The sequence below is a fragment of the Aspergillus tanneri genome (assembly GCF_003426965.1).
Source record: "Aspergillus tanneri strain NIH1004 chromosome Unknown AapTan_4_pilon_pilon_pilon, whole genome shotgun sequence".
NCBI lineage: Eukaryota > Fungi > Ascomycota > Eurotiomycetes > Eurotiales > Aspergillaceae > Aspergillus > Aspergillus tanneri.
This window is the reverse complement of record NW_022984631.1, coordinates 2,425,321-2,445,634: the sequence shown is the minus strand read 5'-3', so window position 1 is coordinate 2,445,634 and position 20,314 is coordinate 2,425,321. Positions and strand designations below refer to the sequence as shown.

General features: G+C 48.0%; 5 protein-coding genes across 5 annotated transcripts; 3 read left to right on the top strand and 2 right to left on the bottom strand.

The window, feature by feature from the left end:
* Window positions 1-1,630: 1,630 nt before the first annotated feature.
* Window positions 1,631-5,925, top strand: RTC1 (WD repeat protein; the record flags this gene model as incomplete). Its single annotated transcript, XM_033570627.1, has 2 exons — window positions 1,631-1,863; window positions 2,091-5,925. 2 exons carry the CDS (start codon window positions 1,631-1,633, stop codon window positions 5,923-5,925), a joined length of 4,068 nt encoding a protein of 1,355 aa, XP_033426659.1.
* A 704-nt stretch (window positions 5,926-6,629) lies between these two features.
* Window positions 6,630-8,538, bottom strand: ATNIH1004_005987 (uncharacterized protein; the record flags this gene model as incomplete). Its single annotated transcript, XM_033570626.1, has 2 exons — window positions 6,630-7,583; window positions 7,639-8,538. The coding sequence occupies 2 exons, from the start codon at window positions 8,536-8,538 to the stop codon at window positions 6,630-6,632; spliced, it is 1,854 nt and encodes a 617-aa protein (XP_033426658.1).
* A 299-nt stretch (window positions 8,539-8,837) lies between these two features.
* On the top strand, window positions 8,838-10,766 carry ATNIH1004_005986 (splicing factor cactin; the record flags this gene model as incomplete). The annotated part of the gene is made up of 5 exons (XM_033570625.1): window positions 8,838-9,347; window positions 9,409-9,885; window positions 9,955-10,581; window positions 10,665-10,697; window positions 10,749-10,766. The coding sequence occupies 5 exons, from the start codon at window positions 8,838-8,840 to the stop codon at window positions 10,764-10,766; spliced, it is 1,665 nt and encodes a 554-aa protein (XP_033426657.1).
* Window positions 10,767-12,234: 1,468 nt separating this feature from the next.
* On the top strand, window positions 12,235-13,806 carry ATNIH1004_005985 (uncharacterized protein; the record flags this gene model as incomplete). Its single annotated transcript, XM_033570624.1, has 2 exons — window positions 12,235-13,095; window positions 13,147-13,806. 2 exons carry the CDS (start codon window positions 12,235-12,237, stop codon window positions 13,804-13,806), a joined length of 1,521 nt encoding a protein of 506 aa, XP_033426656.1.
* A 5,288-nt stretch (window positions 13,807-19,094) lies between these two features.
* RPL34 (60S ribosomal eL34 domain-containing protein) lies at window positions 19,095-20,086 on the bottom strand (the record flags this gene model as incomplete). The annotated part of the gene is made up of 5 exons (XM_033570623.1): window positions 19,095-19,283; window positions 19,457-19,580; window positions 19,666-19,746; window positions 19,819-19,934; window positions 19,985-20,086. 5 exons carry the CDS (start codon window positions 20,084-20,086, stop codon window positions 19,095-19,097), a joined length of 612 nt encoding a protein of 203 aa, XP_033426655.1.
* Between the last annotated feature and the right edge of the window lie 228 nt (window positions 20,087-20,314).

The following is a 20,314-nucleotide window of genomic DNA, read 5'->3' as shown; positions in this document are numbered from 1 at the left end:
ATTGTATGGTCTGAGCTGTGCTGCATGAGCCACTGGATGGGATGATGGATTACTGGACAATCCAGAACCGATCTATTGAGTGTGTTTGCAGGGATATCAACTGGGCCTAGTCTTGTCCCGGACGAGAAGATAGATCATTTGTTTACTTATATGTGGAATTCTACTCCGTACAGGTGTCCGATCATGGCGACACAAAAATGGATGACGACAATGACATTCTGGTAGCGACCTTCCAGATTTGTACTAATAATACTTCTTTTCTTAGTGTTCTCGAATTGCAAGGATCATATACCTAGCGCCCTGCATAGGTAGCTGAAATGAGCTGACTGTCAGGGGTAGGATAATTAGTATTCTTCACTCATATAACAGGCACAGCCAATGATATCATAAATATCCTTATGAATTATGTGAGCAAATCAGGTGCCATGGAGCAGTAGCACTGAAAATATCCCATCCCAGGCTTTTGGAGAGGGGAGTAAACTACTAATTCAATTCTCAAGTCAAGGGCGCTATCCCGAATCGTTAAGTCTGTGCCACCTTGGAGACCCGAGTGTCCGGGTGATCTAAAACATGCTGTTGGTACCTAAGGTATGTGTATGTAAGTATGGACCTGCCTACATATATTGTGCCCACTTACCTGAAGCCATCTGATCTATCCCTCTCTGGTATGCTGTCCATATTTGAGACATTACCAAGGGTAAAAAAAAGAACGAAAACAAATGAATGAAAGAAGCTGAGAGGGAACCATGCTCTTGTCCATCTAGTGAGTATATTATAAGTTACATATGGATTGACCATGGCGCCTAGTAACAAGCATACATGCCGGATTACCTAGCAATGTTTGTCTGCATCCATCCAGATTATGCTAAGGTTGTTTACCATTTTCGTAGTATTAAAACCATCCCCCCAAAAACCGTGCATATAGTATGTCATACAACACCCATGAGTATTATTTGCTTTCTTAGGTGTTTAGGGAACATGTTGTTTCATTGGGTATCAATTTTTTTTTTATTTAAATTTTTTTAAAATATTTATTTTTTCTCCATAATCTATCAGCTGGACAGGTCAGAAAGCACAGTGGCAGTAATGGAGATAGCTCTCTCTCTTCATGCCTACTGACGATTCGACCGGCTGAGGCAAACACTAACCAGTCTGGAGAGAGACTAGCCTTGCTATTTTCCACTTTACAAACGCACTAAACCCGCCCGTCACGCGTTCTCGCCACTCTATTATTATCGGGTTATTCGTCCTGTAACTAGCCAACCACTATTACTGGATTAGATAATTCTCCCATTTTACACTCCTTAGTTAGCAGTGTAGCTGCTTACAAGCTTGCTTGCTCCCAATGCTACCAGGTACTAATCTGAACCCCTATCTTCAACTCATAACTAACTACGCGTCTTCGGTGCAGCCTGACTAATCCGGAACCTGCACAGCTAACTAACTAGCTAACCAACGTCAACCAAGTCACAAGTCTTCCCAGAGTCATCTCCCTGGTTTCCCCCCTTTCATGTCCCCACCATTCAAGTCCTCTTTCTTGTTTGTTGGACATTGTCGACTATGGGGCTCCGCCCTTCATTGGGCTAAGTCGTGATTGACTGGCCTTCAAGGACTGATTGGATCCTGAACTATGTCAGATTACCCTCGCTTGCCTACCCGAGGTGGCAGCTCTTCTCCAGCTCCTCCCCCTCCTCCCCCACCGGTCCCCGTGCAACAGAGCCACAAGTATTCCAACCGCGCAGCGAGTGCCCTGGCAAGATTTGCTCAGCCGTTCTTTTCTGGGTCGAGACCTCCGAGTCCGCTGACTCCTGGGGGCCGTGCGGATTTGTCTGCTGGTCCCCGTCCTGCTAAGTCGAAGTCCTTGTATAGTTCCCCACCTTCACGTCGTCCACATTACGTTTCCCTACCATTTTTTTTTTCTAAATTTTTTATTTTTATTTTATTTCTATCCCCAACAGAGTGGTGCCTGATTCCAGCCCCTTTCCAGATGTTTTGTTGCCTTTCTTGCTTGACGTGCTTTCCTAGAGGTGCCTCATCTACATGCAATCACCCATTTTGACTTACATACCTGGCTCTAACATCCCTACTAGACCTGGGACGTCCCAAACTGTTACTCATAAGACCGGTATTCCAATTGCAGCACTAGACATCTCCCCTCAACGGACACACGCAGTAATCGGGGGGAAAGAAATCTTGAGAACGATTCGTGTCTCACCGGACCACTTGTCCGAGGAATTCAATCTTCGCAATGCCATCATCAGTTACTCATCCACTCATCATGTCGGTAGTGGGCTCTCAGCGCGACACAAGGACCAGCTGACGGTGAGGGATGTAAAGTGGTCACATGGCACTTACGACCAAATTATCGCCACTGCAGTGGCAAACGGCCGCATTGTACTCTATGATCTGCATCGGACCGGCCTTGAGTATTGTCGGTTCCAGGGACATAGTCGCCAAGTCCACCGACTGGCTTTCAACCCGCATAAGCCGCAGTTGCTTTTGTCTGGAAGCCAGGATTCATCCATTCGGATGTGGGACTTGCGTATGCCATCTATAGAGCGTGGGGTTTCGGTCTGCGGGAGCAAGGAGCTGTACAACGGCAATAGCGATGCGATTCGTGATATTAGGTGGTCCCCAAGCGACGGAAGTATGTTTGCAACCGCAACAGACAGCGGCGCAATTCAATTATGGGATATTCGCAAAAATAGCGCACCAATGATGAGAATTACAGCCCATGACAGGCCTTGTTTTTCAGTGGATTGGCATCCTGATGGGAAACATATCATTAGCGGCGGCACAGACAGACAAGTCAAAGTATGGGACTTTTCCTCTTCGGCTGAGCGAAGACAGAAGCCGACCTTTCAATTTCGGACACCTCAGGCTGTTCTTAACGTTCGATGGCGTCCGCCGTCCTGGGCTAGGGAGCCAGAAAGTTCTGGTGACTGGCAGTCAACTCAAGTGGTTACATCCTATGACAAAGAAGATCCACGTATCCACCTCTGGGATCTTCGACGACCTCATATACCATTCCGAGAGTTTGACCGATATGACTCGCACGCCACAGATTTACTTTGGCATTCAAAGGATCTGTTGTGGACGGCAGGCGAAACTGGTGCTTTCACTCAGACCGATGTCCGGTATGCTCCTCAGGTGGTCAACCAAAGGCCAACGTGTGCTGTAGCATGGAGCCCCAGCGGTGAGGTGCTGGCCTTTGTCCAGAAGCGCTCCAGACAAAACAATCTGGGACTCAGCACCACCAACTTCGTAGGCCATCAGGAGGAGGAAAGTAACAGCGGTGAAGTGCTCATTCAGAGCCCAGCAGATGACTTGCTAGATGAGCCTTCTTTCGCACCTATCCGCCACCGGCATAGTAAATCAACAAGCAGTGCCAGGCCATCAAAATCATTGGGTAGTACACCGCCCAGTACTTCTTATTTCAACCCAGTCCTCCCCTTAGAACAGGTATTGGCAAAGATTAAACCACCTGGCCCTCGGCAACTTGGAATAGTTGGAAGTGTTCCAGGTGCTACAATGAGTCGGGAGGCTTTTCAGCATTTGGCACGCCGTTATATTCCACTGTTTGGCGATTCCAGTGACATACATACGGATCGTCTTCGCTGCCTCCTAGATTCTTTAAGCCATAATGCTCAGTGCGCAGAAGATGTGTCATTGATAAAATTAGCTCAAACATGGCGCATCGTCCAGTTTGCTACTATTCAAGAGCTTCAACTGAAATCAAGAGAGTGGCACCGGATCCCTGAACGCCCTCGCAGTCTCCGCAAGAAGCTCTCCAAAGAAGGACCATTTACTGAAAAGCAACGAGCCCTAGAAGACGGGAGGCAAGGTAGGATAAAAAGCCGAATCTTTAGGGGGGTGTTTGATACCGACGTACCTAAGAAGCCCCTCAAAGACGCCGAAAGTGCGTCCAATATGACGACACCTCTTGCACAGCCTTTGCCTGATTCTCCCGTTGGGTCTTCCGACAGCCCTAACTCTCGCTCCATATCCTCGAATGATTTTGCAAACATTCAACCTCTTCCACCGTCCCTTTTAAGTTCCCATAATGATACCATGACCTCCAATGATTGGTCCTCGATGTCTGATGCTGAATCCCGTCCTGCTGTCCACTTGGAGTATGGTCAATCATCTGCAAGCGAAAATCCACAACCACGGATAATACCCGGATCAGTTCCCCAGGTTCCTGAGAATGACCAGAGGTCTGCACCGCGGGCAATTACTGGCAGAGCTGACTGGCGCGCTCGGGATCATATTGAATTCACAAAGGGTATCTCAGAGGAAGACGAATATGACCAGAAAATGGAAGATAAGAGAGCGGCTCTCCGTGACTATAAGTCATTTCCCAAGAAGGTCTTGTCTCTCGAGTCTCCCATGGAGACTACAAAACCCCCAATTTTCCATCATCACGAATCAACAGAAAGTTTCCCGATGTTTTCAGCGTCTACAGAGAGCTCACATCCTTCCAAGTCAATGGAAACACCGTTCCCTCGAGCGAGCCTATGCGGCGTCTCGGAAGGCGCTGATCCCACAGAGGAGCTTGGAAACGAAAACCTTAGTAAGGATCCTTCTAAAGATAGAGGAGAATCATTTTTGAGTTCTGGCTCTGTTCAGAGTGAAGACCTGTGTGAAGATGAGCCCTTAGAGGAACTTCCAGGTTCTGGTCATATCCACCTTGAACGACCTTTTAGCCCCCCACTTCTTCTCAAGGAATCCAGACCTTTAGAAACTTGGCACCAAGAAGATGGTAATCACAATGATTACCGCGATTCCGCCGCGCAAAGCTTGGCTTGTTGGAACACGCCTGATGGAAGTGATGGTTTTTCTGGAGTCTCCATCCCCATCAACCCTGATGAATCAGAGATTAAACCTTGGAGTGCCGAGGCTTTACTGAAAGAAGCAATCAGGCATTATCATAGCAGCGCTAATGTTGATATTCAATCTGCTGCTCATCTGCTCCAGAAACTACGTGCTCTCTTCCAGGATTATGAAAAGATTCTCCCCAGGGAAGAATGTGAGCTTATTTTCAAATTGTACAATGAACATCTTGTGCGCCAGTCAATGTATATCGAAGCAGCTGAGCTCCGGCTTCTCTGTGTGCCTTCTTATCCGTCGGTCTACGAATACGCACAGATAGACACCTTTATGAATTTGTTTTGTTACACATGCAAGCGACCATATGAGAATCCCAAACACGACAATAGTCGCTGTTATCGCTGCAGCACCCCCCAGGAGCCCTGTACTATTTGCCTGAGCCTCGATCCCCCTCAAGAATGGGTGGCAGGGCAGAGTGCGCTCCCTACGCGCTCAAGCTCTGAACGGGATCCTGAGGTCATTTCACACTTTTTATCCTCTAATTCGTCACTTAGGACAGAGCTAATCCCTCCATCCGAAATGCAACAAATTGATGGAAACTTTATTGATCCCTTCTGTCCTCCTCGACCGATGGGCTCTACACTCTGGATATGGTGTCAAGGTTGCGGCCACGGAGGTCATATGGCTTGCATCAGTACATGGCTGAACGACGTTGCAGTCAGCGAGGGCGGTTGTGCGACCCCAGGCTGCATGCATGACTGCGGTCCAGGCCCACGCAGAGAACATAATCGGGCAGTCTTACTGGAGGAGTCCAAGAAGCGCGACTCAGCGAGCAGGAAAGCCGGTGTTGGCTTTGTCAAGCGGGATACCTGGGCTAAAGGTGAAAGTAAAGCCGTTGAAAAGGTCCGGGGTATGCTAAGTGTGGGCACATCTGGTGGAACGAACACTTCCTCTAGCACTGCCGCTCCCAGTGGAGCTTCCTCTAATCTAATGTCACCCAAAAAAGTACGCCTTGTTACTCCTGATGAACAAGGCAAGCGACGAAGTGCTACTTCCCGTGCTAGCACTGGGGGTAACAGTGGACTCGCAAGCTGATGTAAACCAGCTGTAGCTGGTGGATTTACAATCACAGTCCTCGGGGGTTTCCTATTCATCGCATAGTATACATTTACACCACCAACAGCCATCTATGCTTTAGTGTTGGATACAAAGGAGGGTTGACCATCACTGGTGATTTTTATGCATGAATACCTTTCAGAATACCCATGTATTTACCTTTATGATTATGTACCCCACATACCATTGTACTTCTAAGCCTTTGATATATTCCGTATTGGGCAGGTATAAGTAGAAAGTACTGTATAGTAAACCCAAGATAAAGTATTCTAAGCCCAATGGATGTAATGTGACATACACAGGAATAGCAATAGAATCTAATTCCTCCCACTACCCAATTGGTGCATCTCTTTTATATGTGCGATGCATTTCTATATATGTATATGCCAACCCCCGGCAAAAAAAAAAAAAAAAAAAAAAAAAGGGAAAAAGGAAAACTAAAAGTCATTGGAGGAGTTATATATAGCTTTGACCTATATAACAGTATAATAAAATAATTGCACAGTACTATACACAAAATGTAGGTACACTGCACTGCTTAGTTCTTAGGTTGTAAGAGATATTTCTAGCAAGGTACTAACAAACCACCCTGTATTATCATGCATGTCATCCAATAGAAGGCTTCGTTAATATACTAGCTAGTCCAACTTTTCATTCATTCGTCCATCCAAGACTGTCTCGGATTAAAACCTTCGCTTCTTCTTAGCGGGAGCTTTGCTTTTTGCCTCCAGCTGCCGTTTTAATTCCTCTCGTTTCCTGTTTGCTCGTTCTTGCTCTGTTTCTTCCTGCTTTGGTTCTTCCAGGCGCGTGTCTGGCTGCGGACTTTTCGGTGGTGGGGATTTCACTGGCATCTCCTTTGACTCCGCCGTTTTGGCTGATTTGATATCTTCTTCTGCTGTTGCTGCTGCTGCTTCTTCCTCTGGCCGGGGCGATACACTAGGTGTAGATGAAGTTGAAACAGCTATGTGTTTGGTGCCTTTGCCCCCGATAACACCGAGTTTGCCAGCTGGCTTTGTTTTCGTTTTCGGTAGCGTCGAGTGCGTGATGGAGTCGCTTTGCAGTGGTTCTGGCGATTTGAGACATGTAGTTGCGGGCGTTCGTTGTTTCTCTCGTTTCTTCCCACCGATGACTCCTAATCCTCGTGGCTTTGTTGGAGTTTTGTCTTGGGCTTGAGGCTTTGGTGGTAATTCGGGTGATGTAGACCGAGAAAGGCCCTGTTTTACTTCGCTGCTACCACCGATGACACCTAACCCACTTTTTTTGGCTGCGGATTTGTTTGTGGATAGGGGCTTCCGGGCTGCCGGTGCTGGCGAAGTTGCATTTCCTCCTTCAAGGTCTGATCCCGAGTCAGTCTCATCGGTATCGGTGGATGGGATATGTGTCGACTGGGGCTGTGTCGGCTTAGTAGTCGTGGATTTACGGTCTGGTGAAAGCGAAGTTCGTGTTACTAGCTTCCTAGATGACTTTTGCCCTCCAATTACCCCAAGGCCCTTTGATGTGCCCATGGGTGATTTTGCACGGGCTGGGCTAGGAGATGTTTCGGAAGGTTCGCTGTCCGTCTTTTGTGTGTCCCTAGAATCAGGAGGATTTTCCTCAGTGTCTTTGGGATGTTTGAATCTTGGAGGTGTTTCTTGTCGCTAGGAAAATAAAAATTTAATCATAGTGATAGTGTATATGGCAAGTCACACTTACTTCAAAATCATCGTCGTCTGTTTCTGCACCAGAGTCGGTCTCGGTTGCCGTGTCATCTTTAGGAGGCATTGTATCCTTGACTGAATCAACACCATCGTGCCGAGGAAGCGTGGCGTGGCTGAGTGCAGCAAGCCCCTCCCACCATTTATCTGGAGGTGGATGGAATAACTCACTTTGTCTCACGGTATCAGCGTTAGACAACTCTGCAAGTATGTTAGAAGGAAGACCTAGATCAGGAGACAACGAATTTTGCTCCTCAAGCCACGCATGTTCATCAAATGGTGCAATGCCTTTGATGTATTTCGCAGCGTGTGCCTGTGTCGTTCCTGTCTTCCTCGTCCGCAATCCAGAGATACCTGGGAATATCGTACTCAGGTCCACTCCCATGGCTTCAATCTTATCGAATAGTTTATCGAGAACCCAGTCTTTCCTGTTGAGTTGATCCATGAGGTTTCGCTGCCGTGACTCCCAGCCAGCTTCTGCCTTTAGCATCGGGAGCAGCAGATGGTGTGTCAACGAAGACTGTGGCTCTCTCGAGAGATAGGCAGACCATTCCAGAGGTTCTAGTGGAGCTGGAAGCTTCGTCGACGTGGTTAGTTCCAAGGTATCTCCCGATGATTTACGACCCAAGTACACATTGGTGTCCGTTTCGTTGCGAAGTGCGTCTCCAATCTTTCGCAACAATACTTGATATTGCTCCTGATCTTCATTGGGATCAATGGTGGCTGCATCTTTTTCGGCTCTCTTCAGAATATTTTCGCGACTTAAATGCTCGGACCAGATATTGGTAAGATCAGTCATATACATCTCGTAGCCATTTGACGTCAATAGGTATTTGAAAAGAAGTGGCGGCAGATCGCCTCGATTTGCAGGGCGTAGTTGGTGCCATTTCCCATTCATTTCTAACAACAGCTCATTAGGATAAATAGTTGACTGCTTTGCTACCACATAGTACAGCTTTGTGTGCTTTAATGTACTGTTGGTAGGCAACGTCTGATGTTCGTCAGGCGGACGTGAGACGCATGCTTGGTCGGGAAGGTTTGCCGCCCGCTTAGCTTGCTTGCTTGCGGCTGGACAAACTCGACCAGCTCCAAGAGCATCCTCATCTTACATTTTCATATATCTAGACGGTCATCCTTCACGCCACGATTTACCTTCATACAGCTTTTTTCCTCAGCAATTTCGATAACAGCGTCAGGATGGCGTCGCGACTTCCCGATAGAACAGGCTCGAAACGAAGCCGATCTCGATCGCCATCGCGTCAACCCCAGAAACTTCCCCGCAGATACGACCAGAGGGACGAACGCTATGACTCTGGCAGACGGAGAGAAGAAAGACGTGGACTGTCACACCCTCCACCGCGGAATATGAAGGATCAGGTGCGCTTGAATCAACTGCAAGAGGATGAAAAAGTGCGAGAGTGGGTGGCGCAGGAAGACGTGTTCGTTCTCAAACAGGCCAAAAAGAAAGCGGAGATTCGAGTGAAAGATGGTAGGGCCAAGCCGATAGATTGGCTTACCGTCACTCTACGGGTTATCGATCCTACAAGAAACCCCCTTGATGATGAGATTGTGGACTCAGAGCTCGACCTGGTGGATCCGGATGGCGTTTTCGAGGGATTGTCGGCAGCCGAATTGCTCGAATTGGAAAAGGATATCGACACATTTTTGAGCCTCGAATCGAACCCTCAAAATAGGGATTTCTGGAAGGTATGTTTTCTAAGCCTGTTAGCTTGAGAGGGGTGAGATTAACAACACTCTTTCTCGTCAGACCATGAAGGTTATTTGCCATGACCGCCAAAGGACTGCCGCTCCCGAAGGGCGTGCTCTCAGCTCCGTCGCCACGGATATTAATAAGGTATTGAGTCCAAAAACATACGAGGAGCTCCAGACCGTCGAGGTGCAGGTTAGGAGGAAGTTGAATTCGAACGAACCGATCGATACCGATTACTGGGAAGAACTCCTGCGCAGTCTCACGGTTTGGAAAGCCCGCGCCAAACTAAAGAATGTCTATCAAGCCGTTATAGACGAACGTGTTCGGGGCCTTCGCGAACAACAGTGCGAGGAAGCAGAATCAGTGCGAGCGAAACTAGCTCCTCTGGCCCCGGAGGTTCAAACAACTTCAGGTGATAAGCTCCCGCCTGATGAGCGAGAGTTCCATGGTCTTGATCCTGATCCATTACTTCAAATCCGCCCGGAAGACAAAGTTTTAGAGATAGTGGATGAAACAGCGTTTTTGAATCAAGTAGTAAGTTACATCAGTTTGGATACGTGGGACTTGGCTTTCCTTCTCTCCCTTTGCTAACACAATATTCAGGCCCGTGAGCGTCAAAAAATCCTGAAGATGGGGTTCGTCCCTCTCCGCCAGCGACATACCGAGAAACCTTCTGCTACTCCGGTAAACCAGACATTAAATGCGCCAGTGGCTACAGCTCCGTCTCGCTTCTCATCTATCCCGAACGAGGACTTTTCCCAAGCGACAAAGGCCCTCTATGAAAGGGAGCTCGCAAAAGGTGTTAGTGAAAACGAGGAGATTTTTACGGGCGAGGAGGCCGTGAGCACAAGCTCACGCCCTCACTGGGCGAACAAATACCGACCGCGGAAACCCCGGTATTTCAACCGAGTGCAGATGGGCTATGAGTGGAACAAGTATAATCAAACGCACTATGATCATGATAACCCGCCACCCAAGGTCGTCCAGGGCTACAAATTCAACATTTTCTACCCCGATCTTATCGATAAGACCAAGGCTCCAACATATCGTATAGAGCGCGAGCATGGAAGAAAACGTGGCCAGTCATTCGCCGCTGCCGGGGAAGAGGATACTTGTCTAATTCGATTCATGGCGGGACCACCGTATGAAGACATTGCATTCCGAATCGTCGATAAGGAATGGGACTACAGCGCTAAAAGAGAGAGAGGGTTCAAGAGTACTTTCGACAAGGTATGTGTGGTTGGGGCTGAAGTTCGGTGTGAAATGACAGTGTCGAGAAGTCCATTTTTTGCTGACATTGTTCACTTTCTCAGGGAATTTTGCAATTACACTTCCAATTCAAACGAGTGAGTTATTCTGCCTTGCCTGGCTGACCACCAATCTAACTGCTGTTTTAGATTTATTATCGGAAGTGATGACCGTCATCTGGGCAATTTGGAAGCTGATCTTTCTTTCATTCATATATTACTATTTTTATCATATAAATTTTTCCCTTCGTATCGCTCATATTTCATCGTTATATCGACGAGGGTTATCTTCCGGGAAGAAGATCGTGGCTTTGATATCCGGCCCCATGGAACCGCAAAATAAGAGTAGAACTCTCATTGGGCTGGAACTATTAACCTCCTGTTACAGTATTGGATCCTAAGGGATCATGGAAACTAAGACGTATCATCTGCCGACGGTTTTATTAAGGTTCTTAAGCACATGAGCCGCCTGTCATAGCTCCCATGTGCGAAATTGCCCTCGATTTCTTACTTTGACCTCCACCCTCTATTCCCTATTCCTCTCATCTCCTTCAGATATCGTGGGATACCACCCCACTGTCGCCCCAGGATGGGATCACGTGGATTCTCAGGGTCGGAAGCTTCTCCCCTGTACCACAAGCTAGGCGCATTGTCTTCACGGAATTAGGGGAAAGAAAGGGACTGTGACGAAGCGGCTTTGGTGGCACTGCGCTATCTGCATCTCGTTTCAAGGGCTCCGGCTGGTCGGGGAAGCGGAAGTGGGTTTGAGGATCTGCAGGATAGATTCATAGACCATTGGGACTCCCAGGAAGCTACCAGATTCTCAGTTCCAGAAACGCTTGCACCTTGCCTCTGCGGTTGTGGCCAGTGCAAATGACAGAATTTCCTGCAGGTGCCCGCCATCCACAAGCTCGCTCTCAATCCCCGTCCGTTAAGCGTTGTGGCCACCAAAATCCGCAGCCATTGCACTCCCCCTCCCCCCGTAGTAGCACCAGATCCAGCCTCTGGTTAGGTCCAGGAAACCCATTGGCTGCATCTGTCCAATGGATTGTTCCACAGCTTGGGAAGGCGATTTCCGCAGTAGAACGAAGCGCTCCCACCGCCATCCACAATATTCCCAGAGCACATGATGGTTGAGTTTTGACAATTCTTTTCTTTTTCCTTTCCTTTTTTCATTTTCTTTTTCTTCTTTTTCTGTTTTCTTTGGATTTCCAGATTTGCTATGATCCTTCTAGACCGTCTTTTGTTTGTTGGGACTGCTGATAGTGCATGGTGCTGGCTGTTTGTAGCAAAAGAGCATCGGCCTTATGAGCTGGCATCTCTTGCCTTACAGCTTCAATTACTCTACTGAGCGTTCTCATCCTGAGTGGTCACACGTCTATCCCACTTACAGTGGATTTTAAGCATGATGCTTATTATTTTTTAATTCATTTCTTGACCACCTCAATTTCTTTACTCCTCAGGCCTATCCTTTCCTGACCTCTCACACGTTAAAACCCTTTAATTCCTGGCATGCGCGGACCTTGTACAGCCCCATTAAAGCTGTCCTAATAATACTTCTTTCCCGCGTGCGTGTTTAGATATTTGCTGTTGGATAGGCCCTCAAGCAAGCTCTACTGTTCTAGAAAAGGACCATATGATGGACCGTTTCGTACCTTCGTCGGCTTTCCAGCTGGGTCCGATCCCTTCTGGTCAGGCGAATACGCGGCACTTTATTGCGAAACGAGCAGAGGCGCCCTCCTCGTCCGTCAACAATGGCGCTCTGGTGGAAACATCTTGCCATAGCAACCCCTGCTCCTTGATCGAGAACTGGACGAGCTCTAACTCTAGCAGCGCGGGGATGATGATGTCCTGTCAGCCTCCATGCGCTATTGAAACAACTCCCGGGTACTCCCTCAGCCCATCCCACTCCCCCATGGAGACTGTGGCGGACGGAGTCCCCCGTCTATTCCCCTACGACCATGGCTGGTCGAGCTCTTTCATGGCTTCCAGTTCCACCACAAGTCAATTGAAGCCTGGTCTGCGTCGCCCCCATGCTGCTGCATACCACGGCTCCCCAGATTGGATCCGTGAGACAGACGGCAGTACTTTCGATCCTGACCCTTCTTCATACTCTTCTTCTCAGCCGGGTATAGAAACTCAGGACCGGTCCGAGGCTCCTGCGGCACTCTACCCTACAACGACCATAACAACACCATCGCCAACCCTCTCGATTTCGTCTCGCCAGCCGATGCACGGTGGCAAATCAACCCCTTCTGCTCCAAACCCAGCGACCGATCGTGATGATATGCAGACAAGCCCAGATGACACAGAAGGGGAGCCCAACAATGATCAACCGTACTCGTGGCTTATCTACAGAGCTCTACGGTCTGCGCCGGGTATGAAACTGCCCCTCCAGGAGATCTACAGTTGGTTTGAGAAGAACACGGCCAAAGGGAAGGACCGGAACTCAAAAGGGTGGCAGAACAGCATCCGTCATAACCTGTCAATGAATGCGGTACGTGTTCTTCCGTTTTCATGGTAATTATCCATTTTGGCGATTAAGAAGCTACCGCGTGGAATCTTGCGCACCTCGCCTCGTATTGGTTTTGAGACTTACAATGTACTACAGGGCTTTGAAGCGGTTCGGGAGGAATCCACCCCGGGCAAAAAGGCAGTAAATTTCTGGCGCCTGACGGAGGAAGCTGTCAAGAATGGCATCCAATCCACAACCCGGTATAGGAAGCAGGCGAATTACAAGAAGTCATTAGGTTCGGACCCACCGGCTCCTCTGCGCCAGCGATCCGGTGCCAAAGGAGGGAAGGCGACGAAAGTCACTGCCAAGTTTCGAGGACATCTGAGTCAGGATGGAATACGAAAGGAGCGGTGCCGTCAACGACTGGCATCCCAGCGGCGACTGCAGAAAAGTCTGTACCGCCAGTACTACCACCACCATCAGCCGCCCACGACGACCGTGTCACCCTTCCATGTGCCGGGGCCAGCAACGCCGCTGACTCGCCCATCAATCGAGCCATTTGATTTGGGAAGCGTTGTTGGTTGTGCTGACCCCCCTCCTTGCCCGTCTATTTTCTGTGACATGGCGGGGTCGGGATCGGACTGTCCGGCCATGGATACAGGATTCTTGGGTTGGTGTGGTGTCCTCCAGCAATTCCCCCATGGGCTGTTGACAGGCTCCGAAATCCCCTCGGATCTCCAGCTTGGGGTATAGGGATTAACCGGAGGGGTAAGAGTATGCTGACTGACTTGCATATCAAATGTACTGTAGCTATTAAATAGCCTGTCTTGCTGGGTCCTATTGATGCATTTTTACTCTGGGTCACATTTTTTTTTTTCGGTGTTTTACCTTTTTTTTGGTTTTTTTTTTTTTTTTCTTTTTTGGTTTTTTCCATCTCTTTTCTTTTTGGCGTGATAGGGAGCCTTCCCCTTTTACTTTACTTTCTTTTGTTTTAGTAAGATGGGGGTTCTTTTATTTTTTTAAACAAGTGTGGCGCTATGGAATTGGTTCTCTCTTTCGTCTTCTATTTTCTCTATCTTTTTCTTTTTCTTCTTTTTCTTTTTTTTCCCTCTTCTACTGCGGAGAATTAGTTTTCTTCCTTGACTATCAAGACGGGGGATCACCAGTGACATGTGACCTGTATCTGCAGGTTATGATGAAGCTCATGCTGGTGACGGTGGATACCGGAGGGAAAATAAACGAGGGTGACTGACCTGGTTCGACAAGAACCCAGCAAAAAATAAACTGACGGGCTGTACCTAGACAATACTATTACTACTATTGCCTAGTACCTAGTAGTAATAGGTAATAATACGACGACAATGACAATAATATAACCACCTACAGAACAATGGCAATAGTCATGTTATGCCAATGACATGCCGGTAAGAAATCAGAATCCCTTTGATCAAATGGGACCGATTACCTAATCTAAGATAGCCCCATTTCCAGCATCCTCATTGGTCCGCTAGCCGTCGAGGCCAGGCTCTACTTCAATACCTCCAGGTACTGAAAAGGTAGTGGTTAGATTAAGCAACCACAATCTGCATGTCGAAAGCATACTGTCCCCTAGTGATGAAGTAGAAAGTTTTCTTTATTCGCTTTTTCGGCTCCGGGGATTTGGGTTATTTGGGTTTCTCGGGTTGGTTCCACGCTGACTTTGTGGTCCCCTTTGGTGCCCAAGGAATAGATCAGTTCTCGGATAGGAACTAAGTGCCTAAGGTAAGTCGCTCACGGGTAGGCAGTGTTTACTGCGCATCCAAGTGTATACTACTAGGTACCTAGGTAGTACAGCAACCCAAGTATACTACTTTACCTCTTACCGAAGTATCGAAGTATCGCCCAATCTACCTTAGCTACTTGTCAAGGATGCAAGTCTCAGTACCGATAGATCACTTGCACCCCTTCTAGCTCTTTCTATTCGATGGAAGAACAAGCCGCCGCCAGCGTTGCAGTGCTTTCTTCTTTCGCGGCTGTTTCTGGTCAGGACGGTGGAGAAGACCCTCTTTCATATCATTACTTACTCACTTCCATACTTACTGTAAGTATACCACGAGAATATTCTAGCGAGCGAACTGGATCTTCAGGGTACTACTGTAGGTACTTGCTTACTGTCTACAACTCAGATGGCTGCGTATGGTTCGTATTACCCACCGTATGCTACTGAGGACTTGGCCTCCGAGCAGTTCTCTGGTGCACCAGAGTCGACAAACGAATGGGCCAGGGCCATTCTTTGATCCTATCGTGTACAACAACAGTCCCTTTCAAGTAAGTAGGTGAATGGTCTGTTAAAGAGGACGGGACTATCTACAGCGTGAAGAGCCCACCCAAGGAATAATTGCTCTCACGTTCTGGTCTTATGTCGAGATTACCTGCCTGGTATTAACGATACGGAGAGTGCGGAATGGCATCTGCACGGACGGACTAAAATAACGCCCTAGATAAGAAAGTCCTTAGCTACAGCAAGTCAGTCCTTTTGTTTAAATGCATTACGGAGTAGTGGTGTTCGACTATAGTCGCGGCAGCGACCGAGCCACCCGTCAACAACTAAATTGACAGCCTGCAGCGCCAAGCACGTCCGGCAGACTGCAGGGGTACTGATGGGCGGATCAAAAGGGCGACTTGCTACTGGGCTAGCTGGTCGTTGCATAAGTATGACACTAGAAGATACCTCCTTGGAGCTGATAGGTGATAATGCATGCACTATTCCCAGCCATTCTCTGGCGAGGAGAAAGGCTAGGATACATACCTAAGTACGGTCTCATGCTCCGATGTCCAACCCGGCAGGATGCAACCCCTTCCTCTGGATGTGTCAACCATCTGAATGGCATGGGCTATGGACCAGCTTCGAACTCATCGATTGTGACGTTGTCGGGATGGAGTTCGGGGTCCGCTCGAAGGAGTTCCACTAGTCTGCGTGCTGCATTATACAGGGTACTACCTAAGTACCCTCTAGCTCCATTCGAATCGGCACTATACTCGATTTCTTTCTTTTCTACGCCCCGTACTTATTTTCTAATTGGGTGGCCATTCTTCCCTCCATCTCAATTATTCCCAGCTAATGAAACGACCGTGTCATGCAGAAAAAGGGTCTTGACCCTTTGTGTGTGAATTCCTTTTGCGCCTTTCTTTTCTTTTGTTCTATACTTACTTTTTTTTTGCCCCCCCATTGAAGGCCCCTTTCCTCCCATTAGCCTCGGAGAAGACGGTTGAGATCGACGCTGGCGATCCTCCAACGCCGCCAGTGTTACTCGCGTCAAAAGTACTCCATTTGACTTTGTAGACTTCCAACGGGCCGTGATGGGTGCTTAAACTGATGTGGACGCAGACGCATTGACTCGCTAAGCTTCCGGGTTGGTACTTTCCTAGCCTACTTCTCGGGCGTCCATCTTTCCATGTCCGTACTATACTCCGTATGGAGAATGTGAAATAGAGTCGTCCACAGCAGATCTAAGTTTTCCTCCATCCCCATTTCCCATGCTAGCTACGTAGCTAGTACCCTTGCATCGTCTATTTCTGTGCCGTGCTCCAGAGTACTTAGTAAGTACTCCGTACCACAGGAGGTAGGCCTCGATCACAAGATATAAGATCCGCCTAGTACTATACACTATACCTCAATCTAAGTACTACATGTGCTTCGAGCTATATGTGACCTCGATATGAAATCGACAGCTTCATTTCCCCCTCCCCCTCCCCACTCATTCTATACATACACACTCGTTTCCTGGGCTCTGACCCCTCCAGACCATCCCCTATCGGGACCCAACATTTGCTGCCTTCTGGTTCCCTTTCTACTATTCCTCAAACGTGGAAAATGTGCGACTCGGGCCGCATTTATGCAGGTTGGCCGCAGACCAGCCCATTGTCCTTCGGCTAGACTAGTGTCGGACCTTATCTACTGTCCAGCAGGGACCATTCTTTCCTATGGTTGGGTATCATCACGGTAGCGCCTGAGCCTGGTACCACGTCGGCTTTCTCTATCAGGAAGCTTTGACAGACCAGATTGCAATTCTAGGACCTAATGATGAAATAGACAAGAGGAAACAAAAATAAAACAAAATAAATAGTAAATACATAAAACAAAAGGCTAGAGAGGTACAAGAATGAGGAACATACTTACCTCCTCACCGCTTCATAGGATGCCTACAGAATCGTACATGACTTGGATGGTACATATGGCCCCGACACTGGTTACAGTGACATTTACATTAGCGAGGGAGCGAAAGTAGATAATGGATGTTCGTGTTGCATTTCTGTACGTGATATCTAGTTGAATCCATGCTTGAGTTTGTCATATCATTCATTCCTGAGAACGGATGTGTATAGTATTTATTGATGTGATGCTCGGTGGCATTCAGGGGCAACCGAAAGGATAGAAGAAAAAGGGACAAAAAGAGAGAAAAAGAAAAGAGAGGGGAGGGATAAAGAGGACAAAGAGGACAGAGAGGACAGAGAGGACAGAGAGATCTACTGAACAGCAGACTCGCAGTTCCCTTTGCAACCGAAGAACGATAAATCCAAACACTGTCCGACGTCAGCTGCAGGCCATCTGGAGGCTTACACATTGGCCAAGGTACAATCGTCATCATCTAGTCTAAAATACATACATACCTACTTACCTACTTCCATCCACCGCAATGAACACGGTGCACAGATCTCTGGATGTCTGCAATTTCCCTTCAGCGGTTGTTCCCTCCATGTCTATACTCTCACATATATTAAGGAAACAGACAGATAGATTGTATTCCTGGATGCACCTCTGGATGTGTAGATGTATGTAGGTATAATCAAAAGTAAAAAAGGCATCGACTAGGACCCACCTACCTACAGTAAATATCTCAGGTACAGCAAGGTGCAATGGAGTACTTACATCTTCATCATCTACCGGCAGATGAGAATCACCGTGGACTCCCGTATTCATCGCCGGAGAAAGAAATAAGTAGGACAAAAGATTAACCACCCACTCAAGTCGTACATGATGCCATCTGCTGCTGAACACCACCCCAATTCCCAGAGCCAATCTTTCTTGTCCTGGCTACCAGGTACACGGAGTACAACTCCCTTTAGTCCTGTCGGCTCTGGATACTGCAGTATCCAGAGCAGGCAGGGCCTTAGTCTGAAATTCTCCCGTTCAGACTGTCAGTCTTATTTGCAATTCTAGTGATCTGACTATTCCTGTGCTTCTTTCTCACTCACACATAGTTAGTGTATCTTTCTCTCTCTTTTCGTCTGTCTTTTTTCTTTTTTCTTATTTTTTCTGAAGCGTCCCCGCTTTCCTACTTCTCCCCTCGTCCTTGGTTCCTCTGCATCTCGGCAGCGCCAAACTATTACCACACCTGCTTCGTGTTTCACTTTCGTCCGCCAGAGACAGTTCCTTTTTTTCTGTTTTGGGACTAGCCGCTGCCTTCATTTCAATTAGAGCAACCCATGCATGCTGCGCTGGCTGTGTGGCCTGTGGTTGGCGTGGCTTTGGTTAAACTCTACTTTTACGTGGACAACGACAAGTACATACATATATACCCTACATACATACTTTCTAGGATAGATGCCGAGTTAAGTCGTGATCGGCAAGGTTCGAGCCAGGTACCATGGTGAGAGGGGTTGGAAAGTCAGATTTATTTTACTAAGGTTGGATGCTTGCCATGAGATAGACCATGCATTTGTCGAAGGTCTCTTGACGTGTTCGATGTCAGGGGCCCGGTGAAGAGCAGGGAGCATTGCATGGGGGTCTACTTAGAGAACCAGGTCTAGTCTGACGTCCAATTCAACAATCGCGAACAACAGACGTGTACAGAGAAACCTCCATAATAGAAAAGAAGAAATTATTACCATGAATCCAGTCGGAACAATCTGACAGTCATGAATGAGAAAAGTTCCATTGAGCCACGACCTTGTCGCGCTAGCCGTGCCTGTTCACTTTACTTAAGTTCTAAGAGAACTATACCCAGCCAATTTTATTTTCCATATTCGCTCCCACTAAAAACAAAAAAAGGGTACCCCGCTTAGCGCTTAGCAGCCTTCTCCTGGGACTCCTTGAGGACCTTCTTGACGATCTTCTGCTCCTCAATCAGGAAGGCACGGACAATGCGGTCCTTGACGCAGCCAGCGCAGCGGGATCCACCGTAGGCACGAGTGACGTTCTTCTTGGGGCGGGAAATCTGAGAGTATTCCCGGGGGCGAAGGGCGGGGATCTAAGAGAATAACGCCATCAGCCACCGTCTATAGATTTCCCAAATCTGACACATATTATGTTTGTAGCGTGGGGTTTCCTTCTATCCTCCGATCTTTTCATCCTTCCGCGAGGATCGATCGCCACGCTCGAAGAAACGAACTCATTTAACCAAAATCAACCGGGAGCACTCACACCTGGGAGCTTGATGCCACAGTCACCGCACTTGGGGGCAGTGCCCTTCTTCTTGATGTGAAGGTACCGGAGCTCACCGCCAGGGGTTTTGACGATGCGAACCTTGTTGGACCGCGTGTTGTACCTGTGAACAGATTCCCATCAATATCCTGATCATAAAGCCCAAATCTGAGAGAAAAAGAAGATTCCAGTCGCTCCAGATATCGCACAGGACACCGTAAACCATAGCGACCGACGAATGCAGAAACTGAGGGAAAAGGAAAATTTCAAACGTACGGGTTCCGGCGGCGCTGCGAAAAGTAAAAAAGGACATGGTTAGCATCTCATTTTTGACAACGGCAATATCTCCAACATTGACTCACGTATTGCAATCTGTTGTTCGCCATTTTGACTGTCCTTGAACCTCTGAGTCGGTGGTCAAGCTGTTGGCGGCGGCGGCGTCGGTTGTCGTCGTTAACCTCGTAGATTTCTGACTGGACTTTGTGTGGGTTTGCCGCGCTAGCGCCAATTTGGCGAGAGCACGCTAACCCCAAAATGGCTAGCCCTAGTACAGCAGAGCCGCCACCTCTTTGCAAGCTTGTCGACCACCAAAAGCGCCGACGGAAGAGAGAAGCGCCTTCTATCACCCATCGTGAGAAGGGGATCGTCTAGGAGTTGGGTTTTTTTTGAGTCTTCAAGGTCGTTATTTATTGTTAACTACTCCGTTTGTTTGACGCTTTCGTCTCTTCTTTGTTTTCCTTCTGACAGATCGGCCGGTGAACTTGCGATCCTTGATGACTTTTCTCGACGTGAATCTCTGACGCGACTTGAACTCAGCATCAACGTCGACACGAGAGAGAACCTTTTCCTTTCCCATAA